The sequence below is a fragment of the Mizuhopecten yessoensis genome, unplaced genomic scaffold, assembly GCF_002113885.1.
Source record: "Mizuhopecten yessoensis strain PY_sf001 unplaced genomic scaffold, ASM211388v2 scaffold11101, whole genome shotgun sequence".
Taxonomy (NCBI): Eukaryota; Metazoa; Mollusca; class Bivalvia; order Pectinida; family Pectinidae; genus Mizuhopecten; species Mizuhopecten yessoensis.
Window position 1 is genome coordinate 2,562,753 of NW_018408880.1, and position 25,243 is coordinate 2,587,995.

Sequence of the window (25,243 nt, forward strand, 5' to 3'; positions counted from 1 at the left end):
AAAATACACTGTGACGTGAACGTGAAAAGGACACATGATATAGCGAGTACATAACGTTACATATAATAATTTGGAGGCTGGGCAAGCATAGAAGTACAGTAATAGCACACGAAAAGACATTCGATTCGTAAACAAAACAATAGATAGAAACACATATATACATACAATATACAATGACATAATTACGTATAGACGACTCAGCCATTCAACATGTATATGGACCACGATGTCGTACACGGTACGTGTGTATTGTTATCTTAGAAGGTAATGTATACTAGCAATTCGATACAAACGATCTAATGTCAGAATCGTTGTTGTGTGTCCCAAAACCTCGTACTGTGACCTATGGAAACCGGTGCTTTGGGAGGGTTTCGGCCACGTTGTGGAATAGCTTACCATCTGCTATTAGAAAGTCAAATACCCCGGCAAAGTTCAAGAGGGACATCAAAACTCACCTCTTCACGTCTGTTTTGTAGGCTCTTTCAAAGACGTCATGCAAATACCACCCTTTATTTGTTCATTTATGTGAACATTGCGACGATTATCTGCTTGCTTAATGTATAAAAGTGATTGTAAGTCTTTGCTTTTGTTTCACAATTATAACTAATACTATTATCCATATGTTGTAAAGCGTTTTAGAATACTTTTACAAATTATATAGGGCGCTATATAAAAGTTGTATATCATTCATTATTATTATTATTGATGTTTAATTTAGATAACATCTTGACCGAGTTAAACACTTAACGACTGATTCTGATATTTATATTTTAGAACAAAAAACAAAGAATAACGGCTGATTGAAACCATTTATCTGGACAACCCATCCCGCTTGCGAACTTCAATACTCTTTCTTTAGTCATTATTTAGTCTTATTATATATACTAATGACATGGATTTAAAATAAAACAAAATTATCAACATGTAAGAAATAAATTGATAATAATTGCCATCGAGACGTTCACCAACCCTGTGAAGACTTTGAAAACAATTTGAATTTGACTGATAAAGAATCAGGTCTTAGGTTTTAAGGGAAATAAAATGTCGTGACATTCTAGAGAAAAGCAGCAATGGCCTCAAACCTATTATTTTTCAAGTAATCCTCCAGGAAAATATTTCCCAAATATATACTTAGCAACTTTTTTTTTTTAAATCCGAATGTATATACAGTATTTTCTACCACGTTTGCGTAGTAACGACACTTTTCATTGGTTAATAACCATGTTATACTGGACGAAAGACCATGCGCGTACAAGTTTTATGAAAAAATTCAAACAGACAAACGCTCTTCCAAAACCTTCCCCGCATACACATTTAATTTCGCATTTATTTTAAAGATTTACTAGATTACAAATACAAATTTGTTTATTTAACCTCTAGATCTATCTAACTATATTAAGTTATCAGTCCGATTGTTCCGCTGAACTGATTGCAGGGTGGTTGGGTGGCGTAGTGGATAGCGCACTTGCCTTTCACCAAGGCAACCGGGGTTCTATTCCCCGATCGGACGTGAAAAGGTACGGGGTTACCTGCCCGACCACGTGGATTTTCTCCGGTTACTCCGGTTTCCTCCCACATTAAGACCCCTCGTGCGCTAACATCCGGGCCAACAAGAGTGATTTATATAAGCTGAACTAACTTGTTTCATAATTGTTGTAAAATATATAAAATTTACATTGCAAAGGTAACAATAACCAATGTTTGCAAATCTGCCAAATGCTTATTTTATATCTTGACAAGCGATGTCGAAGGATTTGTAGATTTGATTGATTGAAATAAACATCTGGACCCGTATTCATGAAATTGTTCTCAAACTCAAGCATGGATATTGTCCTCAAACCAACTTTCTTGTGACTCATGTAAAGCATGTCAAACGATAAAAAACATGAAAAGAGAAAAAATTAAACGAAAAACCCTAATTTGACAAGTGGTATCTGGAAGGATAAACTTTCCAGACTTGGAAGCATATTTTACAAATCTTAAAATAAAGTGGGTCAAAATACTGATAAAAGCAAACACTCCTGCGAACTGGAAAATCATACCAAACTACTTTTTAAACAAGTATGGGAAAGTCCTGCTCATTTTTTAAATGAATCTAGACCAAATTAAATCTCTACCAAAAATAAAAGAAACACCATTATTTTATCAGGAAGTTATAAAAGCTTGGATTACACTGGGTGGAGGACAAACGAAAAATTATCTCAATCAGCTGGAAATAAGAAAACAACCAATATGGGGAAACAAACATATCAAACTCAAATATAAAGTACTAATTTTTACTAACTGGATAAATTCAGGTATACTACTAATTGACGACATTTTTGAGAATGGTTCCATCTCTCAAATAAAGAATTTATCAAACTTCAAAATTATAAGGAACTGGATGTCAGAACTAACAGAATTAAAACAGCCTATACCGAAGGAATGGATGAATAAACTCAAACTTACACGCTACCCAACATTACACTACAAAACACAATTGAACGTTTTAGACAGCACTACCAATAAAACAAACTCTATAGAACAGCTAAACAGCAAAACTTCTTACGGCATGTTAATAAAACAGAAAGTTATTAAACCCTATATATATGAAGCGTGGAATAAAACATTTGATAAACCTATAAGAAAATCAAGATGGTCTGAAATATCAGAATTCATATTCAAGAAAATACACGATAATATAATTGTTCAATTTAAATATAAACCTATTAATCAAATAATTCCTACACATCAACAACTTGAAAAAAGGAAAAATTTTAAACACCCCAAATTGTAAACATTGTTGGAAATGTGAAGACTACAAGCATTACTTTGCAGAAAGCTCCTACTTAAAAACGTTCTGGGAAAAGGTCAATTCAGCAATGTCAACATGTAAAATAAACAAAAGCAGAATGTTAAAATTTATAGTAATGGGAAACAATTAACATCAACGTCCCTGTATATGAAACACCAGACATTATATATACACTAATATGATACTCCATTTACAGAACATACCACATAAGTGAATGCAAAAACCTTATCAATAAATGTTATAAATATATTGAAACAAGAACTGGAAAACTATTTATGGAAAACGAAATCAATACAACAGCAAAAAGACCTGAACCTTTTCTCTTCTAGCATCTGATACACATAAGTAAATATAATAATAACGAAATATTGTAGGCCAGTGTGTTTCTAGTAGATCTATACGGCAAATACTTACTCATCGTAGCGTCCCACATTTCTACTTTCTGTTTTTTATCGTTACGAGTTCCGCGTCTTTACAGAAACAAGTAAGCTGATCTTACAACACAGCTTCATCAATATCAACCCCAAAAACCCTTTTCACAATCGAAAATTAAAAAACAAACATGTTAGGATACTCGAATGATTTACAAGCACGTTTAGACTTCCTAATATTGTCATACCACAGGCTTGTTCCGGAGGTTCATTCCCCGAACACCAACTCTGGAGAATTGAAAGGAAGGTGTTTATATAGGAAATCCTTTGAAGTTTAGTTATAGCCTGTCAATAATAAAATGGATAAAAAGTTTTTATTTCCTACATATAACTGTAATACTCATTTAATACAGCACTAAGTAATAGAAAATAATCATTAAATATTATTTTTTACATTATATGAAAAAGAAAAATAACATTACATTATATGAAAAACAAAATTCCTTAATTTAAGCCACATTGATACTAATGTCAGCAATAAAATACAGTTTCTATTCCTACATATAACAGTAATACACACTAAAAGATAGCCATTATTAATCATAAATGTAAACAGTTAACCTTTCTGGAGCTAAAGTAGATGACGAATTTTGCATGAATCATGATGATTTTAGTTGGAATGGATTAGTGGAATTCAGATGCTTTGCCAAAAAGTATAATATCTTCCTTTATTTCGAATGTTTGGTCAGTTTTTAAGTATATCCATCTACGTATGTCGTGCCAGAAGTTATTTGTTATTTGACACTGTTTAAAAAGATCTTTGCTTTCTTGGCATAAATTACATAAATCACATTGTTTGATTCCAATTATTTTCAAATAATTATTAAGTGGAAGAATTCTTGAAAGAAGCCTGAAAGTGAACAATTGAATGCTAGTTTTAAGTCCATAGATAAAGTTTTCTAAATCAATCATTACCCTTACTATAGTCTTGAACAATTGTTGAGCGTTTTATTCTATCAATTGGTGATTGCCAGACAAAAAAAAATTTTCAATGATTGAATTATGTCTTTACTTGGAGTAGGGAGAAATATAAACAGGTGATTTATTTTTGCATTTTGCAATGATAAGAGATTTAAGAACAGTTATTCTCCCTTTAGGTATTTAAATTCTTCTTGACCATCGTTGTAACTTGCCATCTATAATACTAATAATTTTGTTGAAATTTACAGTAACCATGTCTTCTAAATTGTCAGAGAAATCAATCCCAAGTAAGGTAAATTTGGTTGTTCCCCATTTTAGTTTCCATCTTAGATGGTATACATCAGCACTAAAGTTTTTGCTACCTATCCAAAACTGTTTTTTCAGTATTTACTTTTAACCCTATTATTTTAGCATATTTATCATACAATAATGTATAAAGATTTTGTGCCGTTTAAAATAAAGCATGTGTCATCAGCGAGCCTGTGTTCTTTGTTATTTATGTTTATGCCTTTAAGTTTTTATTAGTTTTTACCATGATAGCTAATATTTCAGCTACCAAAAGAAATAAGTAAGATGATACCGGATCCCCTTGTCTACAGACCCTTTTTATGTCTACAAAGTTGGATAAAAAACATTATGTATGATAGCTGAGGGAGTATTTGTATTAAAACATAACAGATAATTATATCAAACTGAAGTCACACAAGATAAACACAATTCATAGAAATCTGAAAATAATGATAGTTTAACTAATATATCATAATAAATATATGAATGATTCTGAAAACTGTTCTAAATATTAATTACTATTTTGCAATTATTAGCAGTTATTGATTATCTGATTACTTATCAGAGGTTGACTTACCTGTGCAATTTACCTGTACACCATTTCTGCAATAGACTATAACTCACTATCATCACAACTGGTCACCTATATAAACATGTAATTTTTTAAGCAGAGTTGGTGTTCAGGGAAGACCCCGTTCCAGAAGTGAGGCCCAGTACAGGGTAATTCACCTGGAGGCGCGGCAAAGGGAGTGTATGCGTTCATGTTATGTAAGGATAATCTGTACGTTAATTTTGAATGTAAGTTTGAATGTAAGTATAAATGTTAAAGAAGACAGTGAAAATAAAGGAATAATAATTTAATTACTAGTAAATATGGAAGAAAGTATGATAGCCCTTTTGTATGAGGACACATGATTGTGAAGATGCTGAACCCGGGGCTCCCCAACCTCGGGAGTATCCTAAATGTGCTTGGGAAGCTAAGTAACATATTGAGAGAAAAAAAACAACAGAAAAAACCCCATTTCATTGTACTATTTTAACTCTCTTAGCCTATCCTGTAAAACACATGTAATGATGTTATGTTTACTATGTTTGTATTTTTAACCACATTTCCGTGCTAACTACTGGATATAATAACTGATCCAAAAAGTAATCATGGTAGTTTCATTTACCCTCAGCAATCTTGTAATCCAGCTTGATAATTCAGCAAAGCTATCAATGGTGACACATAACCACAGGTGAAAGTCCATTCGAGCAATTTGTACAGTTAATAAAAACAAGGGAACAATCTCAAAAGTCTAGCTTTTTCAACTTCCAACTGGTGAACAAAATAAAACATCATTTACTGCAAATTTTACCCATCCCGATATCCAGGGGTTACGCTTACTTTCGCTCTCTGCACCCCTGCATAGCAAAGTCGAAGGCTCAGTGTGCAGCACCTTGTGGACGAGACGTGAAGGCTAGTTTGATCCTTTGATTTACATCAAAAGAATCTCGCGGTCGCGTAACGGTAAAATGTTCTGGCTTTGAAGTCGGGCGTCGCTTCCTGTAATCTTCAAAGAACATGCATCAGTCTAGTGATTGGTCAGGATTTTTTGACTAAGACCAATCAAATAGCTAGCCGCATGCCTTCAATTTTGCTATGACATATCCAAGGGGTGTAGAAAGTGAAAGTGAGCGTAACCCCTGGATTTCAAGGATGGATTTGACCAGACCCTAACTTCTAAACTAGGGGGAGATAAGCTAGTTGTAAATGTAGCCAGAAAATCCTTCATAAAAACTTAGGGGCTAATAGCAAAATTGAAGGCACGAAGATGGCTGTTTGATTGGTCTCGGGTAAAAAAAAACCTGACCAATCGCTAGGCTGATACCTGGTTTGAGATGTTCGTCATTTTTCCTGAAACGAGGAGCTATTTTACGATTTCTTCCATTCTGTAGACGTTTCAAGTTTGTAATCCAACGATTCCACTTTTGATACGCATATCTTCCAAAATAAGTACAAAACCCGGAATGCATTCAGACGAAAACAAATTTTAAGGTGATTTTTTGAATGTATAAGGACTTTTCCCTCTAAATACATAATAATGTTTTATTCGGAGATCACTATAGAAAAGAGAATTCCCTTTACAACGGTACACGATATGTTAAGCAATATTTAAAATTGTAAGTGAAACTGGTGGCACTATAAAATCAAAATTAAACCTATTTTTGTTCGGAGACCATACCATGTAAGGGAATTGTTACTCTTTAAAAAGATATCAAATATTTGAACATACTTTACAGATCGATTGGTAGCCGAAATGATTTGATGTCGATTGAAAAAGAAAAACTTACAATTCCATCTTATTTGCTTTGACTTTCTTGGCCCATGACTCTTTAAATGCTGAAACTATTTTCGTTCAGCGAACACCCCCGGCAAGATTTTTTCATTATCTTTAAACTGATATTATATTCATGCGTCCAGCATTATGCACGCTACGCGGGAAAACTGCACGGCCTAAGCGTGATCAGCATGAGACGGGTATTCCAGTCTTTTTCCAGATGATGTAGCATCTGATATTATATCTTAAATTTACAACAGTTAATATCTAATTTCGAACCTTAAATTTGCACATCCTATATGTTTCCATAGTTTACAGTGAATCCTACCTCTACTCAAATCATAACCAATCCTCTCATTCATCCAATCTGGTAATCCACAGGAAGCATTTCATAGTTAAATGTTTGCTATTTTCCGTTTCTATGTGTAATGCTATTAAACAAATTGTGAAAATTGTCTAAGTGCACCTTTATTAAGCACCAAATCATCTGTTCGTGCATTTCGTTGAAAATGAAATTTGTTTTTTGCTTGATTGTGTATCCGTAAAAACAAAATTCTGACATATTTGCTTCAACAGGCTTCAATCTGTTACGGAGCTCCTGCTCGTAAACACGAATATTTACTATTTCGGAGATTTACACCCTGGTCGTAAACACCAATACTGTTTGATATATTAACCAACAAGTTCAGTATATTCAAGTTAAATTTAATAATAAATAATCATAACGAACATAAACACATGGTTATTCATTACTTAAAGAGTTCCTGGCATAGTAGAATATGTAAACATCCAGCTCCGCGTGTATAACCACCAGTCCGGTTTGTCCACACATGAATGCGCTCACGTAGATCACATCACACTGGAGTCCGACACATGTGTCGTTCTCGACGACAAACATCGCTGGTTGATTCACCGTACCCTAGGTTGCACATTCTTATATTATATAGGAGAAATGTCCGTTTTACACTAGGTATTAATAAGATCCTTGTTGTCATATTAATGTGATAACTTTTGTCGTTTTATGGTTTACACCACTACCAACATACATGGTGTATGGTCTACATTGGCAAGGAACGCTACCTGCTACATCATCTGGAATACCCGTCTTATGCCGATCACGCTTAGTCCGCGCAGTTTTCCCGCGGAGCGTGCATAATGCTGGACGCATGAATAACGAAATGCGTGCATATGTCGCGCAGTATAGTATCACTTTATAATAAAGAAATATGGTTAAATATCAATAATAACTTTAATACTATCCCTATATAACACCCCCCTCCTTTAATAAAGACAAAGTTTGAGAGAAGTATAAAACCATTTCTCTCAATACAATGTATACTATTAGTACAACAATGGCAAGCAATGCTCATTCAGCACACACTCTTGAAAATGCGTCGGCTACTTTGTTGTCGACCCCTTTGATGTGTTTTACTATCAAATTGTACTCTTGAAAGGCAACATACCGCCTCAACAGTCTTTGTTTTTTTGTTTTTGCGCTTTCGAAAACATGCGAGAGGGTTGTAAACGGTTAATATCACGATGGGGTGTGTGGTCCCACTTACATTGTATTCAAAATGCTGCGACGCCAGTACTAGACCGAAGCATTCTTTCTCAATTGTCGAATAGTTGTTTTGATGTTTATCAAGTTTCTTCGACAGATAACAATCAGGATGATCAAAAATGTTCTCATTTTGTATTAGAACAGCTCCCACTGCAATATTACTTGCATCGACTGTGATACTGATGTGGGTTCGGTGTGTGAGATAGTTACCTTCCGTAGACCTCTGCATGGCGTGAACCTTCAGGGAAGTTCTGGAGTACTTGCAGTCCGCCGACTCTGAGGAAACGTCCGCTCAGGTTGAAGGCTTTCTGTTTAACTCGCATATGCGGAGGTGACACACACTAGACTAAGGGCAAACCCGTAAGCCGGACCGTGAATTCGATTACCTTTGGAGTAGTACAATATTTCCTCTGTGATGATGAAAGGATCTTGCTGGCATAACTTATAATATTTTTCCTTTCCACTTTGTATTTGGCTCAGTTCTGCTCTGAGAGCGTTGTCCGAAGCATCCGTATCCAGGATAAACTCTCCCTAGTGATGTAGGAAAGCGAGTTTAACTTATTACACAGAACTTACTTGATATTATCAAAATCCTATTGATGCTCCTTAGTCCAGTTCCACTCCTCTTTTTTACCTGTCAGCTGATGTAGAGGCCATTTCATTTCCGCCAGGTACTGCAAATGATCCCGATGATAGTTGCCAAAACACAGAAAAGATTCTAACTGTTTATTGTTCTTTGGTATGGGCCAATTTTGCACATATTCAATATGCTCTGTGTTTACAGACACTCCTTCTGCGGAAACAATCTTCTCCAATAATTTAACCTCACGTTGGAAAAGATAACATTTTGACGGCTTGATTTTCAGGTTATATTCTCTGAAACTCTGGAAAATCTCGATTAAATTTTTAAGATGATAACCGAAATCGGCTCCCAATACCATTATATCATCAACATATGCTAAACACCCTTTCCATGATAACCCAGACAACATTAGTTGGTTCAACTATACGACTGAACGTAGCGGGACAATTGCACAGACGAAACGGAAGTCGTTTATGTTCGAACAACCCATATTTGATAATAAAGGCAGTATAATGACGGTCTTCCTCTTCGAATTCCACCTGCAAGTATCTAGATGCCATGTCCAGTGTGCTCATATAGACAGTGTCCCTCATTGTGTCAATACAGTCAGAGATGTTGTCAATACAGTCAGAGATGTTGTCAATACAGTCAGAGATGTTGTCAATACAGTCAGAGATGTTGTCAATACAGTCAGAGATGTTGGGCAAAGGAAAAGCATCTTTCACAGTATTATTATTTAGCGCTCGGAAATCTATGCAATATCGAAGTCCCTCGTCCTTCTTCTTCACCAGCACTGGAGCTGAGGTCCATTCCGATGAGGATGGCTGAATAACATCTCGGTCCAGCATTTGTTTGAGATGGGTTTCTTCATTCTTCTCGAAGCCCAGTGGAGTTTTCAGTAAGGGTAATCTTATTGATTTGGCATCACCAGTATTGATTTTGTGCTTAATGTTTTCACTTAACTTACCTGAATCCAAGTCAGCCTTCGCAAAGATATCTTGAAATTCAAGGAGTATTCAGGTGATCTTTTCAGCTTCGGTGGACGTTAGTTCCCGTATGGAACGTTCATATAAGCATCCAAAAAAGAGGGCTTCGTCCCTGGTGTGGTAATGCCAAGGTCTGAATTTTTTGATTCGTTGATTATATCGTTAACCTCTTTCCCGTTACCAAGATTGTTGTTTAAGTCCAGATAACAACTTTCACTGATATCGTCTATGAGATATTTCACCCAGCATAGACTGAAATATGTACATGGGGGTACACCATCCACTAAGAGATATTTTTTGTGAGTGTCTGGACTTCGCTTTTCCCCCTGTTTTCCTGTTTCTCACCAAGAGTTGACTAAATTTAAGTGTATTTTGTCCAAGCTCTGGATTCAGGGTTTGTACCTCGCGGTTTAAATGTAATGACTGCGCTGTGATGATTTTATCTTCCTCATCAAATATCTCAGGATATGATTATTTGTTATCCTGTTCCATACTGTTGATACGGCTGGAATTTCCACGAATTTTATATCAACTGTTTGCGAATGATAGCCTATAATGTCAATGACTCTCCTGAATTCTACCAAAATGTTTGGTACCGTAATAGTCTCTGTTGCATTTCTAATTTGAATGAATTTCCCCTTTTTTCTGCAATGTCACATGTTGCAGCCCAATCATAAAGAGTTATTCAACTGTGTCTCTTTAATGCTTTTTGAATCCGACTCTGAACCAAATCTACAAGTTCCTTTGTCCTAGCTCCAGCTACGCACTACAATTCAAGTGGGAATTGACCATTCATGTCATGGGGAGAGGGATTACTGAACAAATTATCAATTTAAATAAATACGAATACAACAAATTATCAATGTAAATGGCTGGTGAGGTTGCCTTACGTAACCGTAACAAAAGAAATGAAAATGAAATTCAAAAAGTTATGGAGCACTTGCAGTCCGCCAACCCTGTGGAAACGTCCGCTCAGGTCGAATGCTTCCGGTGTAACTCGCGTATGCGGAGGTGACACATACTGGACTAAGGGCAAACCCGTAAGCCGGACCGTGAATTCCGGAACAGCTGGATCCTCCACAGCAATACCGAAAAGTCAGATGCGACAAGCATAGGTTTGATCATGAGTAGTGCCTTGACCTTTCAAAAGAGGACTGACAATGCTCAGTTAAGTTGAATTTGACAACCTTTTTAGGAAGGTTTGTCGAAGGATGCGCAACTGCCGAGAAGTTTTTACAAAATCTCCTATAAAAACCAGCCATACCCAGAAACCTCATAACTTCCTTCCTTGTACTGGGTGGTGCACAGTTGACTATGTTATCGACCATATTGTCAGTACTTTCACCTGAATTCCTTGGATTACGTGGATTAATTACCGTTATATTGACGGGTGATAATGTTACCGTTATATCGACGGGTGATAATGTTACCGTTGTATCGACGGGTAAATACGTTCCTGTGTTGTAATATAAAAACTATATATTCTGACAGTGACTTTTAACTGTGTAGTACTGAAGTGCGATATATATTACTGGAACAATATACCAAAAGTCCAATAGAATCGTTTGCTACCATTATGAGTTGGAAAAGAGTAGAGAGCCACAACGCGAAGTCCAATTGTGTTGTCAGTGTACTACGTCACACGCGGCCACTGATTGGTCGAAATAAAATATTGGTAGATTTCGCTCAAATTTGGTATGTCGGTGTATTTTTGCATCTTTGCGACTATAGGGGCAGTTTGGTGGGCTTTTGTAATGGTCCCCCATTACAATTAGTTCTTGTTTTTAATTATAATTATTATCATAATGGTGATTTGTATGGGTTTTTTTAACTACTATAACTAATACTAGAATTCATGTGTTGTAAAGCTTTTAGAGAAATTAGGGCGCTATTTAAATGTTGCATATTATTATTATTATCTTTTAAATGTATAGTTTTGATAACGGCTTAATTTTTTATGGAATTTACAGCAAACCAGTACAATAAGTAAACAGAACTTTAAATGTGTCATTAAACAACAATTACAGGATTAGTTTATTCTTTTTAAGTTCAATGATACAGATTGGACTTCAAAAGGACAAACATACCCAATATTTAAAATAAAAATTCAAATGAAAAATTATTTCAACAAATTCAAACAAAAAGATATATCATGTAGTTACTATTTTGCGAATGAAATGTTATCAGAAACCACGAAAAAGGATTTCCATATGAAAACAAATAATGAATGAGTTTACATATAAGGAGATATCAGATTCCGTATACGGAAGGTGGCTACATATTGTCACGAGGCATAGTAGGATGGTAAGTGGTATTTCTGTATTTTATGCCACTTACAGAGTTGACGAGGAAATTACTTCCTAATAGGTTAGAATGGGGACAGTCTCATGAGAAGGCATTCGTCACCTGAAGAAAGCATTGACGGCCAAGCCGATTTTGAAGTTACCAGATCTGAGTCAAGACTTCATACTCAGGACTGATGCGTCCGATACCGGGATCGGAGTGGTGTTGCTGCAAGTGGTAACGGACGAGAAACTACCAGTGGCATATGCTAGCAGAAAGTTACTGCCTAGAGAACGAGCTTATGCAGTGATAGAAAAGGAATGTCTGGCTATAGTATGGGCTATTCAAAAGTTCGAGCAGTATTTGTACGGCAAAGAATTCGTCCTCGAAACAGACCATCAACCACTCATTTATCTTCAGCGTTCCAAGGCGACCAATGGAAGGTTCATGCAGCCGTATCGATTCCGGATCGTTGCGATCACAGGAAATGACAACATTGGTGATGATTACCTCAGTCGGACTTAGTTGTGTACATAGAGAGGGTGCTTCACGTTCCTGAAATATGCATAGTGAATGTTAAAAGTGTAAACAGTTTCTTGGCATTAGGATGGTAAGTGGTATTTCTGTACTTTATTTATATTTGGTTCCGCTATTCACGGGTAAGTTATAATAGAAATTGGACTGACCAAGTAAGTATGTTCACACAGTCATTAGCTACTGTTGCGTTAAGACTTACTGCTTACTTCCCACCTCTCACAATGGAAAATGTGGACAATAAATCACTTGTTACCACAGTCCACTGCACACATAATCCCCTTTCATGGCCAATCATGATTACATAACCATGAAAGGGGGTGTGCCCAGTGGACTGTAGTCACAAATGCTGTAAGAAAGGGGAGAAAATCAATCAATGAGTAACGATGAAGTCAATACAGTGAAAAGGATAAACTTAGTTGACACATTTAGAATAAGGGGGGAAAATGATTTCCTTATCACGTGAGAAAATAAGCATTTCCTGGAAAAGTTTATAATCTTTAGGAGCTGTTCCTTTATACAGAATTGCACATTCAAATATACCATTCATTGAAAGAACTGGAACTCCTTAGGGATTTTTAAACCCTTACATTGTATGTATGAAAATGGTTTCAATATCCTGTACCTTTGCCACATCTTGAAAATTTAACCGAAAATGTAGTCAGAAATTCAACATTGTTTCCCGTATTTTGTTCTAATTGTTGAAAAGACACTCCTTACCTTCCCTGACACTGGAGCTGGAGAGTAATCCAAAAACACTTGTGAAGGATACACTCAGACTGGGCTATTGAGAATAAAGACAAACTTACCTGGTTCTGATTAGTACTCACTCATACAGGTACATGTAAATTATATCAGTGTAGGGTAGGTAAAAATATTGTCCAGGTGAACATTTTTTACACAATTTTTCTGTTTTGTTCGAGTTGGGAAGCATGTAGTAAGCCAGTTATTGCATGATTGCTCGTCACTCGAGACTTATTACACACTCGCCTCGCTCGGGTGTAATAAATCCCTTGTTGCTCGAAAACCATGCAATTTCCTTTACGTGTGTCATTTTGAGAAGGCCAAAAACCAGACAGAGTTATCGTGACCACCTATGAAACAGGGTAAGTGTTAATTCTGATCATCCTACTATTCTATTTATACTTTTATATCTATATTTTCGTATTTCGTCGGGTATTTGATCCTTTATAGTGTGCATGCATTGGTTAGCAAGGCTAGGTATACGGGTGCGCGTCACTCATGCGTATCATTTTATGGCGTGTTTACGTATGTTACAGAGTAAGATAACATAATTAGTAACTTGTATGTGTTAGTTAAGTTATACAAAGCTGATTGCTCTGGTATATCATGCTGGTTCTACTTATATATAGTATTTCATGTGGTCATGTTTTGTACTATTTTGTCATTAATCAGTTATTATATACCTTGTCAGTTTTATTAAGTCATAATCTTGGTCTGTTGTTCAATATGCATATGGAGACATAGATAATTTGAAATAATGTTTTAGGCATGCAAACAGCCATTGTTATATATAGTTCCATAGCATAATGGTTTATTTTCTATGTATAATGTTATACCAGATATCATTATATAGTTTGAGCATTTCAGATAAAACGTTCTAGTTTTGGACGGTGTGTGCACAAGTTTATCGTTATTATTTATCGTGTACGTCTGCACTTTACAGATGTCTGGTTCCAACTTGTAATAAAGGTGAATTGTGGGTAAGACAACCAACTAGACATTGGTTCCATATTGTGATTACACTCGCAGGACTGCCTAGAATATTGGTGCGCCAGCAAGCACGTAGGGGTCGGATTGGCAACATTTATGGGACAGACAGCTGCTATGATGCTGCAGCTACAGCTTATGTCATTCTTCGGCATCCGCAGATGATATCGGGTGGAAACCGGAAACCCGGGATGTTCAGCTTTCCATGGTGTTAACGTCATTGAGACATATTGTTTTTCCACTTGGCCCAGACTGGAACAGACATTCAGTGTAATACGTCAGGAGATACAGCATCGGGGAAAGGCCATTTTATATATGTAAGTATTATAAATGTTCATCAGTGTGAATGAGTGAATGAGGTGTATGTATACTCATATGTATGAACTGTATATATGTATATTCCTTGTCTGTTGAGCTATACCCCCGTTCTCCCACACTACACACATAAGGATAAAGGTGTCTCTACTGTAGAATGTGAAATTCTACGTTAAGCAAACGTTGCAGTATGCTCGATCCCCTAGACACCTAGTATATACCTAGTTTTTCACCTTGTCAATAACTGCAGAGCGTGTACATGCATTTTCATTTCAACACCTATACAAGCCTTCGATGGCTTTGATGGGTCATCCAAGGTAAGGGCGAAATATGAGTACGGAACTGACATCAAGTTTCCAAACTGCTTATATACTGTATTCATCAGCTGTTTTGTTTGTGTATGCCTTTTACCTGATTGAATATTATAAGTATCCGGGTATTAATTGATAACTACTTTAAAAGTTCGGGTGATTATTGTTATAACAAATACACATGCTCTTATTTTCCATGGAAACAATTTCAGAAAGCTAACATTTTAGAGGTTAACATATTATATCTTTAGTTCATTTTATTGACAAATCGGAATATGCTGAACAACTTCTTTGACCGACTTTAAATGTAACATTTTTGGGTTTAAATCCTAGCTGACCTGCAAATGTTTATGCAGGCCTTGCAAGGCTTTGCAAGACTCGCCTGAAAGCAGAGTCAGATTACTAGGTCAGACCTGATTTAATAATATATTCCAAACTCCTCAGAGAAGTGAAGAAAGGGGAGTAACTCCCACAGAAGATTTATTTTATAATAAAACACACACCAGTAGTATCTTAAATAGTGTAATGGGAAACACAAGTATTTTATCAAAGTACCCAAACCTACTGATGACAAAACAATGTCCATGTTTAAATAAAGGATAACAAAATTTTCAAAACCTTCAATTATTGCAACGGAGACAACTCATTCGAGGGCAACCACGTTCACTTTCGCTCTCTGCACCCCTGGAAAATGCATAACTATTTGATTGGTCTCAGGTAAAAAGAAACCCTGACCAATCGCTCGACTGATACCTGCCCTTTGAAGATTACAGAGGAGCGACACCTGACTTTAAAGCCAGTAAATTTTACGCAGCCGTCAGATTATTTTGATGTACATCAAAGGGTCTAAATAGTTTTCTCGTTTCATGCACACACTCAGCCTTCGCTTTTGCTATGACAAGTTTCAGGGGTACAGAGGCCAGAGGGCGAAAATGAGCGGAACCCTGGAGTATCGAGGACTTGTCTACATGTATAAATGACCATAGCTAATGAAATGAGACATAGTACGTATTAAGTTAATCTTACTTAAGGAAACAATATAATATGTTTATTTTTTAAGGACTATGTTGTTCTCGCTATGGTGATATGTGTATCAGACCCCATGGAGCTGTCCGACCAAAGGACTTACCTGTTGGCAGGAACAGGACTTTATGAATCTCCGAGAGGGAAGTAAAGGCCACGTACCCCCTCTAACGTCGACTGAAACACAGACCTAACTCAGTGACACGAAGACGAAAAACACCTTACCAGCCAACCAAGCTCAACGGGGAGTCTGGTTTTGGTCACCAGGAGAAACAGGCCTAGCAGAGTGTGTATGTCGTAGATGCCAGAGAGATAGTTTTGATACAGGTATTGGGATACAAAGCTTACACTACTAGAAGATTGCATCCTTGATACTCCAATGGTTACGCTCACTTTCGGTATCTGCCCCCCTGGAATATGTCAGAGCAAAATCGAAGGTCCAGTGTGCGCCACCTTGTTGATGAGACAAGAAGTTATACCTGAGACCAATCAAACTGCTAACTTCGTGCCTTCAATTTTGCTATAACATATTCCAGGGGTACAGAGAACGAAAGTGAGCGTAACCCCTGGAGTATCGAGGATGGGAAGATTGAGTCACAGCCCCGAAGTTACAAGTCTTATAACTACGTAAATCGGATGTTGTTACCATCTGTACATGTGCTTGTAATGAGACTGTTGAACAATATCTGTGAATAAAGCATGACTACTACGTACCAACTATAACCAGCGTTCACGGCCTACTGTGTTACATACGTAAAGACACTTGGCCATCATAAGCATCGTCAAAGTGTTAATGAATAACAACAAAAATCTAAACAAACACTCATTCTATTTTTATTATCAAATGAGGTCCTTAAAAAGTAATCTACGTCTAACATTAAGTGAACATATCCATCGTATAAAAGTAGTAAGTAACGTCTAGATATAAAAGTCGTATATACATGTACATCATATGAAGATAGTAAACAGCAATTCATAAATCATTTAAGTCGTTCTACAGTCCAACCTCCATTAATCGAACTTCGAAGATTCGAATTTCTCGATGTGTCGAACTTGCGGCAAAAAACGGAGTTTATCCCCGTATATTACCCTACTAATAATATATTCATGACTCGATCTCCTATGAGTCGATTTTCTTACTGTTTCGAAGTAAAACATTCGAAACTACAACTAATAAAGCGAAGTCAAAAACTTTCTTGTATAAGAACAATGAAATGTGCATTTCAAGATAGGAATTAGATATTTTTTTTATAAATGAGACTTTTTGAGAAATGAAGCGTCTGATGGCAAAAAATGTTTCCTCCTAATCTGGTACAAAAATGTATTGCTACCTACACTCCCAATAACTTAGGTCCTCACTAACTCGTACCCTAATCTGGTACCAATGTATTGCTACCTACACTCCCAATAACTAAGGTCCTCACTAACTCGCACCTTAATTTGGTACCAATGTATTGCTACCTACACTCCCAATAACTAAGATCCTCAATAACTCGCACCCTAATCTGGTACCAATGTATTGCTACCTACACTCTCAATAACTAAAATCCTCATTAACTCGCACCCTAATCTGGTACCAATGTATTGCTACCTACACTCCCAATAACTAAGGTCCTCACTAACTCGCACCCTAATATGGTACCAATGTATTGCTACCTACACTCTCAATAACTAAGGTACTCACTAACTCGCACCCTAATCTGTTACCAATGTATTGCTACCTACACTCAATAACTAAGGTCCTAACTAACTCGCACCCTAATCTGGTACCAATGTATTGCTACCTACACTATCAATAACTAAGGTCCTCACTCACTCGCACCCTAATCTGGTACCAATGTATTGGTACCTACACTCCCAATAACTAAGATCCTCACTAACTCACACCCTTATCTGGTACCAATGTATTGCTACCAACACTCCCAATAACTAAGATCCTCAATAACTCGCACCCTAATCTGGTACCAATGTATTGCTACCTACACTATCAATAACTAAGGTCCTCACTCACTCGCACCCTAATCTGGTACCAATGTATTGCTACCTACACTATCAATAACTAAGGTCCTCACTCACTCGCACCCTAATCTGGTACCAATGTATTGCTACCTACACTCCCAATAACTAAGATCCTCACTAACTCGCACCCTTATCTGGTACCAATGTATTGCTACCAACACTCCCAATAACTAAGATCCTCAATAACTCGCACCCTAATCTGATACCAATGTATTGCTACCTCCACTCCCAATAACTAAGATCATCACTAACTCGCACCCTAATCTGATACCAATGTATTGCTACCTACCCTCTCAATAACTAAGGTCCCCACTAACTCGCACCCTAATGTGGTACCAATGGATTGCTACCTACACTCAATAACTAACGTCCTAACTAACTCGCACCCTAATCTGATACCAATGTATTGCTACCTACCCTCCTAATAACTAAGGTCCTCACTAACTCGGACCCTAATCTGGTACCAATGTATGGCTACCTACACTCAATAACTAACGTCCTAACTAACTCGCACCCTAATCTGGTACCAATGTATTGCTACCTACACTCAATAACTAAGGTCCTCACTAACTCGCACCCTCTTATATTACCTTCAATAACACCCTCATTTACTCACTATCTCTCTCTCGCACAATAACTTTAATTTGTCATAAAAAACCCCAATGATTTACGTCATTGTATGCCTAGTTTGTATATACATAAAACAAACAAATAAACATTAAAAAGAAACTGTCATTTTTAAATCTACAATGATTACGATTTCATTAGTTTCAAATAATTTTCAGAACCTGATTCATTCTGCACTCTGACAAACGTTATTATCTACAATTAAAGAGTTAATTCAAAACAAACTAATACGAAGATACGTATCTACATACGTCACTCACAATGTTCAGTAGTATACAATACGTATTATGATGTAAAACTTAAAAGCGATATGCATATCTCGATACCAAACTCACAGTACGATATCTCGATACCACACTCACAGTACGATACGTATCTCGATACCAAACTCAGAGTACGATATTTATCTCGATACCAAACTCACAGTACAATACGTACATCGATACTAAACTCCCAGTACGATACTTATCTCGATACCAAACTCATTGTACGATATATATATGGATACCCAAACTCACAGTACGATATATATCTCGATACCAAACTCACTATACGATTCGCATCTTGATACAAAACTCATAGTACCATATATATCTCGATACCAAACTCACAGTACGATACGTATCTCGATACCGAACTCACAGTACGATATATATATATCGGTACCAAACTCACACTACAGTAAGTATTCAGAAACCAAACTCAAAGTAGGGTACGTATCCCGATACCAATCTCACAGTACGATACGCAATTCGATACCAAACTAACAATAAAATACGTATCTCGATACCTAACTCACAGTACGATATATATCTCGATACCAAACGCACAGTACAATACGTACATCGATACCAAACTCACAGTACGGTACGTATCCCGATACCAAACTCACAGTACGATATATATATATGGGTACCAAACTCAAAGTACGGTACGTATCCCGATACCAAACTCACAGTACGATACGTATCTCGATACCAAACTAACAATAAAATACGTATCTCGATATCAAATCAACAATATAGTACCTTTCTCAATACCAAATTTACAGTCCGACGCGTATCACGATAACACACTCCTAGACAGATACATATCTCGAAATCAAACTCACAGTATCTCGATACCAAGCTTAAAGTGCGACATGTATCTCGATACCAAACTCACACAGCGATACCAAAATCTTAGTACGATACGTATCTTTATATATATATATTCTATCTTAATCATGTACATCTTTAAAGCATTCACTATTAAAATAAGAAATGTGCAAATTACAGGAAATTATAGTAAAAATATTGTAAAAGTTGGAATGGAATAGAAATTTATTATCAGCGGTCAGACAATGATCGCTTGCTCTCAACCTCCCTAAGTAAATATCTGTTTGATTCACTGTATCGCTACATCGTTAAGGATGAAAGGGCGAGCCAATCTAGAGAGATGTAAACATTGTTCCCGTGTTTATCATTGATTTACCGTCAGTTCCTTGTAACCCGCTGGTCGGAACCCATTTTAATCGAGCAAAGTCGATGACATATTACGATAAATTAGAATCACTGATTCAATTTAATTCATTTGTACTGATCACAATTTTATTTTAGTTTAGGAGTTGATTTGTGACGTGTTAAAAAAACAATCATCAAAAATGTAACTGGCATACTGTGTACCTGTATGTTTTTATACGTCGCTTAAAATTAAATTTAGGAAATATCTTTAATAAAGTCAGAAATATACTTTTAAAATACTAGACATGTCATTAAAATCATATCATTTTTAAGAACTATTGAATAAAGTGTCCGTGTTCCCGTCACGGACACTACTCCGGCACATCGCCAGAATAATCAAAACTCCTGTCACAGAGACTACTTCCGGCACATCGCCAGAATAATCAAAACTCCCGTCACAGAGACTACTTCCGGCACATCGCCAGGATGATCAAAACTCCCATCACAGAGACTACTCCGGCACATCGCCAGAATAATCAAAACTCCCGTCACAGAGACTACTTCCGGCACATCGCCAGGATGATCAAAACTCCCGCCAAACCAAACAGAATTCCTCCGGCGGTGGAAAGTCCGAATGCCCAACCAAGATTGCTTTGTTCTGACCCGAATATGATAACTCCAATCAAGATGGCTCCGGCTGGAAAAATGAAAACATCGAAATGTCGTTAAAGTTACGTTTGTGCGTAACTCCAATACCAAAGAGTTCCAAAAACAATGTGATTTGAGAATGAGAAACACGACAGTTATTGGGAGACAACTCTGTAACAAAGTAACATAAGCATGAAAAGCGCACATTATTGTGCAAATTTTACAGTTGATGATTTCAGTGGTAAAATTGAAATTGTATAGAAATCATTTTATCACATAATCGGCCTATTAAATATAATCCAGTGAATTCGCCTGTGTAATATTTTTACCTATGTCACTAGTGTAATATACTCTGGAGCGTTTTTCATTGGCTTCTCCGTTTATAGTATCTTTTTTATTTCATTTCATATGAGCTTTTATGAAACTCGTCTCGAAGTTTTAATTTTTGCGAGCCTTACTCCCAAGACTCGTTTCATAAAATCTCATATGAAATGAAAACTCATTTAGGATTCTATATGTTACAAAACAAGAAAATCTCACCTGATGCAAAACAAACTAAGACGTCAAGAATACCCAGGATCTTGTTCCCCGAAACTTTTGGCACGCATAGGTACAATACGGTGAAAAGTAAAACTGCAAGAGTCCCGACGAATCCGAGTCCTTCAAACGCTCTGATTTGTTCAAACTTGGCGAACGCTGAAAAAAAGGGAAAAAAGTGAAGTAATGAATATATAAGCTTATGTTTGTTTGAGTAAGTGCTAGTACGTGAAATTGCACAGGAGTTTCTGATTGTGTACAACGAATGTGTGTTTGTGTTTATTCAACATTTTACCTGTAATTATACTGAGGTTTCAATCTACAAATATTGTATTAAGATTGGAAGGACTGGGTGAGGTTCTACTGAACTTTGCCCTTAATTCAAATAAATTATGTACCGAACCAGTGTCCAGACTAACAAAGTTCTACTGAACACACAAACTGAAATGTCTAGACTAACAATGTTCCACTGAACACACAAACCAAAGTGTCCAGACTAACAATGTTCTACTGACCACACAAACCAAAGTGTCCATACTAACAATGTTCTACTGAAAACACAAACCGAAATGTTCAGACTAACAATGGTCTACTGAACACACAAAATGAAATGTCTAGACTAACAATGGTCTACTCAACACACATACCGAAGTGTCCAGACTAACAATGTTCTACTGAACACACAAACCGAAGTGTCCAGCCTAACAATGGTCTACTGAACACACATACCGAAGTGTCTAGACTAACAATGGTCTACTGAACACACATACCGAAGTGTCCAGCCTAACATTGGTCTACTGAACACACATACCAAAGTATCCAGACTAACAATGTTCTACTGTACACATAAACCGGAGTATCCAGACTAACAATGTTCTACTCAACACACATACCGAAGTGTCCAGACTAAAAATGTTCTACTGAACACACAAACCAAAGAGTCCCGACTAACAAGGTTCCACTGAACACACGAACTAAAGGGTCCAAACGTTCAAAGTTCTACTGTACACACAAACCAAACTGTCCAGACTAACAATGTTCTACTAAACACACATACCGAAGTGTCCAGACTAAAAATGTTCTACTGAACACACAAACCAAAGCGTCCAGACTAGCAATATTCTACTGAACACACAAAACGAAGTATCCAGAATAACAATGTTCTACTGAACACACAGACCGGAGTATCCAGACTAACAATGTTCTACTGTACACATAAACCGGAGTATCCAGACTAACAATGTTCTACTGAACACATATACCAAAGTGTCCAGACTAACAAAGTCCTACTGAACACACACACGTCTACTGAACACACATACCGACGTGTCTAGACTAACAATGGTCTCCTGAACACACATACCGAAGTGGCCAGACTAACAATGTTCTACTGAACACACAAACCAAAGTGTCCAGACTAGCAATATTCTACTGAACACACAAACCGAAGTATCCAGACTAACAATGTTCTACTGAACACACAAACCAAAGTGTCCCGACTAACAAGGTTCCACTGAACACACAAACTAAAGGGTCCAAACGTTCAAAGTTCTACTGTACACACAAACCAAATTGTCCAGACTAAAAAGTTTCCACTGTAAAAACAAACCAAAGTGTCGAGACTAACAAGGTTCCACTGTAAAAACAAACCAAAGTGTCCAGACTAACAAAGTCCTACTGAACACACACACTGAAGTGTCTAGACTAACAGTGTTCCACTGAACACATAAACCGAAGTGTCAGGACTAACAAGGTTCCACTGTACACACAAACGAAATTGTCCAGACTAACAAGGTTCTAATGTACACACAAACCAAAGTGTCCAGACTAACAAGGTTCCACTGACACACAAACCGAAGTGTCCAGACTAACAAGTCTCCACTGTAAAAACAAACCAAAGTGTCGAGACTAACAAGGTTCCACTGTAAAACCAAACCAAAGTGTCCAGACTAACAAAGTCCTACTGAACACACACACTGAAGTGTCTAGACTAACAGTGTTCCACTGAACACATAAACCGAAGTGTCAGGACTAACAAGGTTCCACTGTACACACAGACCAAAGTGTCCAGACTAACAGGGTTCCATTGACACACAAACCGAAAGACTAACAATGTTCTACTGAACACACATCCCGAAGTGTCAAGACTAACAATGTTCTACTGAACACACAAACCGAAGTGTCCAGACTAGCAAGGTTCCACTGTACACACAAACCAAAGGGTCCAGACTAACAAGGTTCCACTGTACACACAAACCAAAGTGTCCAGACTAACAGGGTTCCATTGACACACAAACCGAAGTGTCCAGACTAACAAGGTTCCACTGTACACACAAACCGAAGTGGCCAGACTAACAAGGTTCCACTGTACACACAAACCAAAGTGTCCAGACTAACAAGGTTCCACTCTACACACAAAAGGAACCGTCCAAACAGATGATGTTTTACCGTACACACACAACAAAAATATTCACACCAGCAATACTGTGGTTTAGAATGGCATCTACAGAGTATATTTGTTTATGGAAATGAACTAGTGCAGATTAATCGGGGACACCCCCTGCAGCTCTTACACTGGTAGCCCTGACGGAAAGCAATTAATTTAGTTATCACACATAAATATTGTTGTTAGATTGGAAAATGGGCCCCCAACGGTAATCCGATACGATTTGTATTTCCCTCGTGGGTTTCACACACAAACAGGAGGAGAAGGATTCTGGAGTTATGCCCCTTTGATCAATAAGCAACACACTGTGACTGTCAGTACCGGCCCTATTGATAATTTCACATGAAAGCCTAATGGTTATTACATCAAACGTAAAATGGCAGGGATATGATCACTCCTCTAGTTCCACACACAAAAATGTATGGCAGAGGACATTTCGTAGGCGGGTCCCCGGTTTTGCGTTATCATTGTTGGGGTTGTGGAGTTAACTCATTCACCCCTGCAGAAAATTTGAACTCTTCCAATTCAAAGGTTGGAATAGTTCATTATGAAATTGCACGGGTAAATAAGTTAAAGGGTATATTATCGCGGGCTTTAAAGTGACCCCCTCCTCAAAAATGTATCTTTTGAAAATGACCTAAACAAATATTTCTCAATAGTGACAATGGTAGTAATTTAGTTTAACTTGTTGCTTCTCTTTACCATATATTGGCACCATTTTCGAGTTGTTAAGTCATATCCGGCACACTGTAGGTTACACAAATTCAATAATGTATACGGACATTGAAGACAGGGAAGCTCTCGGTGCACTTTCTCTTTAAAGAAATATAGAAAATCAAATACGGTGTTTTGTTTGTCATCTTCGAAATCCAATTCCTATTTCGATACTACCGTATCGTTTCTAAAAATATATGTATAGAGTGCACAACTCTTGGATTTCGAGATTTTTTTGTTTGTAGTTTTCCGCGGAAGTCGCATAGCTGCCACGTAAGCAAATAAGCAGTTGCATGCACATCAACAATTCAGATATACTATTATATTTTTATTTATTCATTTATTTATTTTGTAGTTCGGAAAAGTGATTAAATGATGTGTGGTTCAATTGAAAAATATATTAAATTCAACCACGGAATTAGATTGTTATCTAAGTCCGTGATTTAACCGTATAACCGACAGCCGACAATCTTTACGTATCCGGAAGTTCCAACCTAGGGTACCTGGTGCCGATTTTATTATTAGTATTTTTAAAGTTGTCAACATCGGAAACATTCATGGCTGCAAATCCAACGAAAAACCCGCATCATCTTCGAAGAACAAGTTGATACATGAAATCGACGAGTCTAAAACGGCTATTAGTATTAGGGCCTAGTAATGCCGGACCGAACACAGTTCTGATCAGTCTCAATGGCGGACCCAGGGGTGTTGCCCAAGTTGCCCGGGTA

At 37.1% G+C, this 25,243-nt stretch overlaps 1 protein-coding gene across 2 annotated transcripts in view; it reads right to left on the minus strand.

Moving 5' to 3' along the window:
• Positions 1-19,568: 19,568 nt before the first annotated feature.
• LOC110465780 overlaps positions 19,569-25,243 on the minus strand; it is a 14,773-nt gene continuing 9,098 nt past the window's right edge. Inside the window, exons 3-5 of one of the 2 annotated variants that reach the window (XM_021521857.1) lie at positions 21,359-21,514; positions 20,760-20,867; positions 19,569-20,666 (exon numbers count right to left, since the gene is read on the minus strand). In XM_021521857.1, coding sequence (XP_021377532.1) covers positions 20,635-20,666; positions 20,760-20,867; positions 21,359-21,514 — 296 coding nt within the window. In that variant the 3' untranslated portion in view covers positions 19,569-20,634. Of the gene's footprint in view, positions 20,868-21,358; positions 21,515-25,243 lie in introns of both variants that reach the window. The other variant, XM_021521856.1, reaches the window with a different exon arrangement.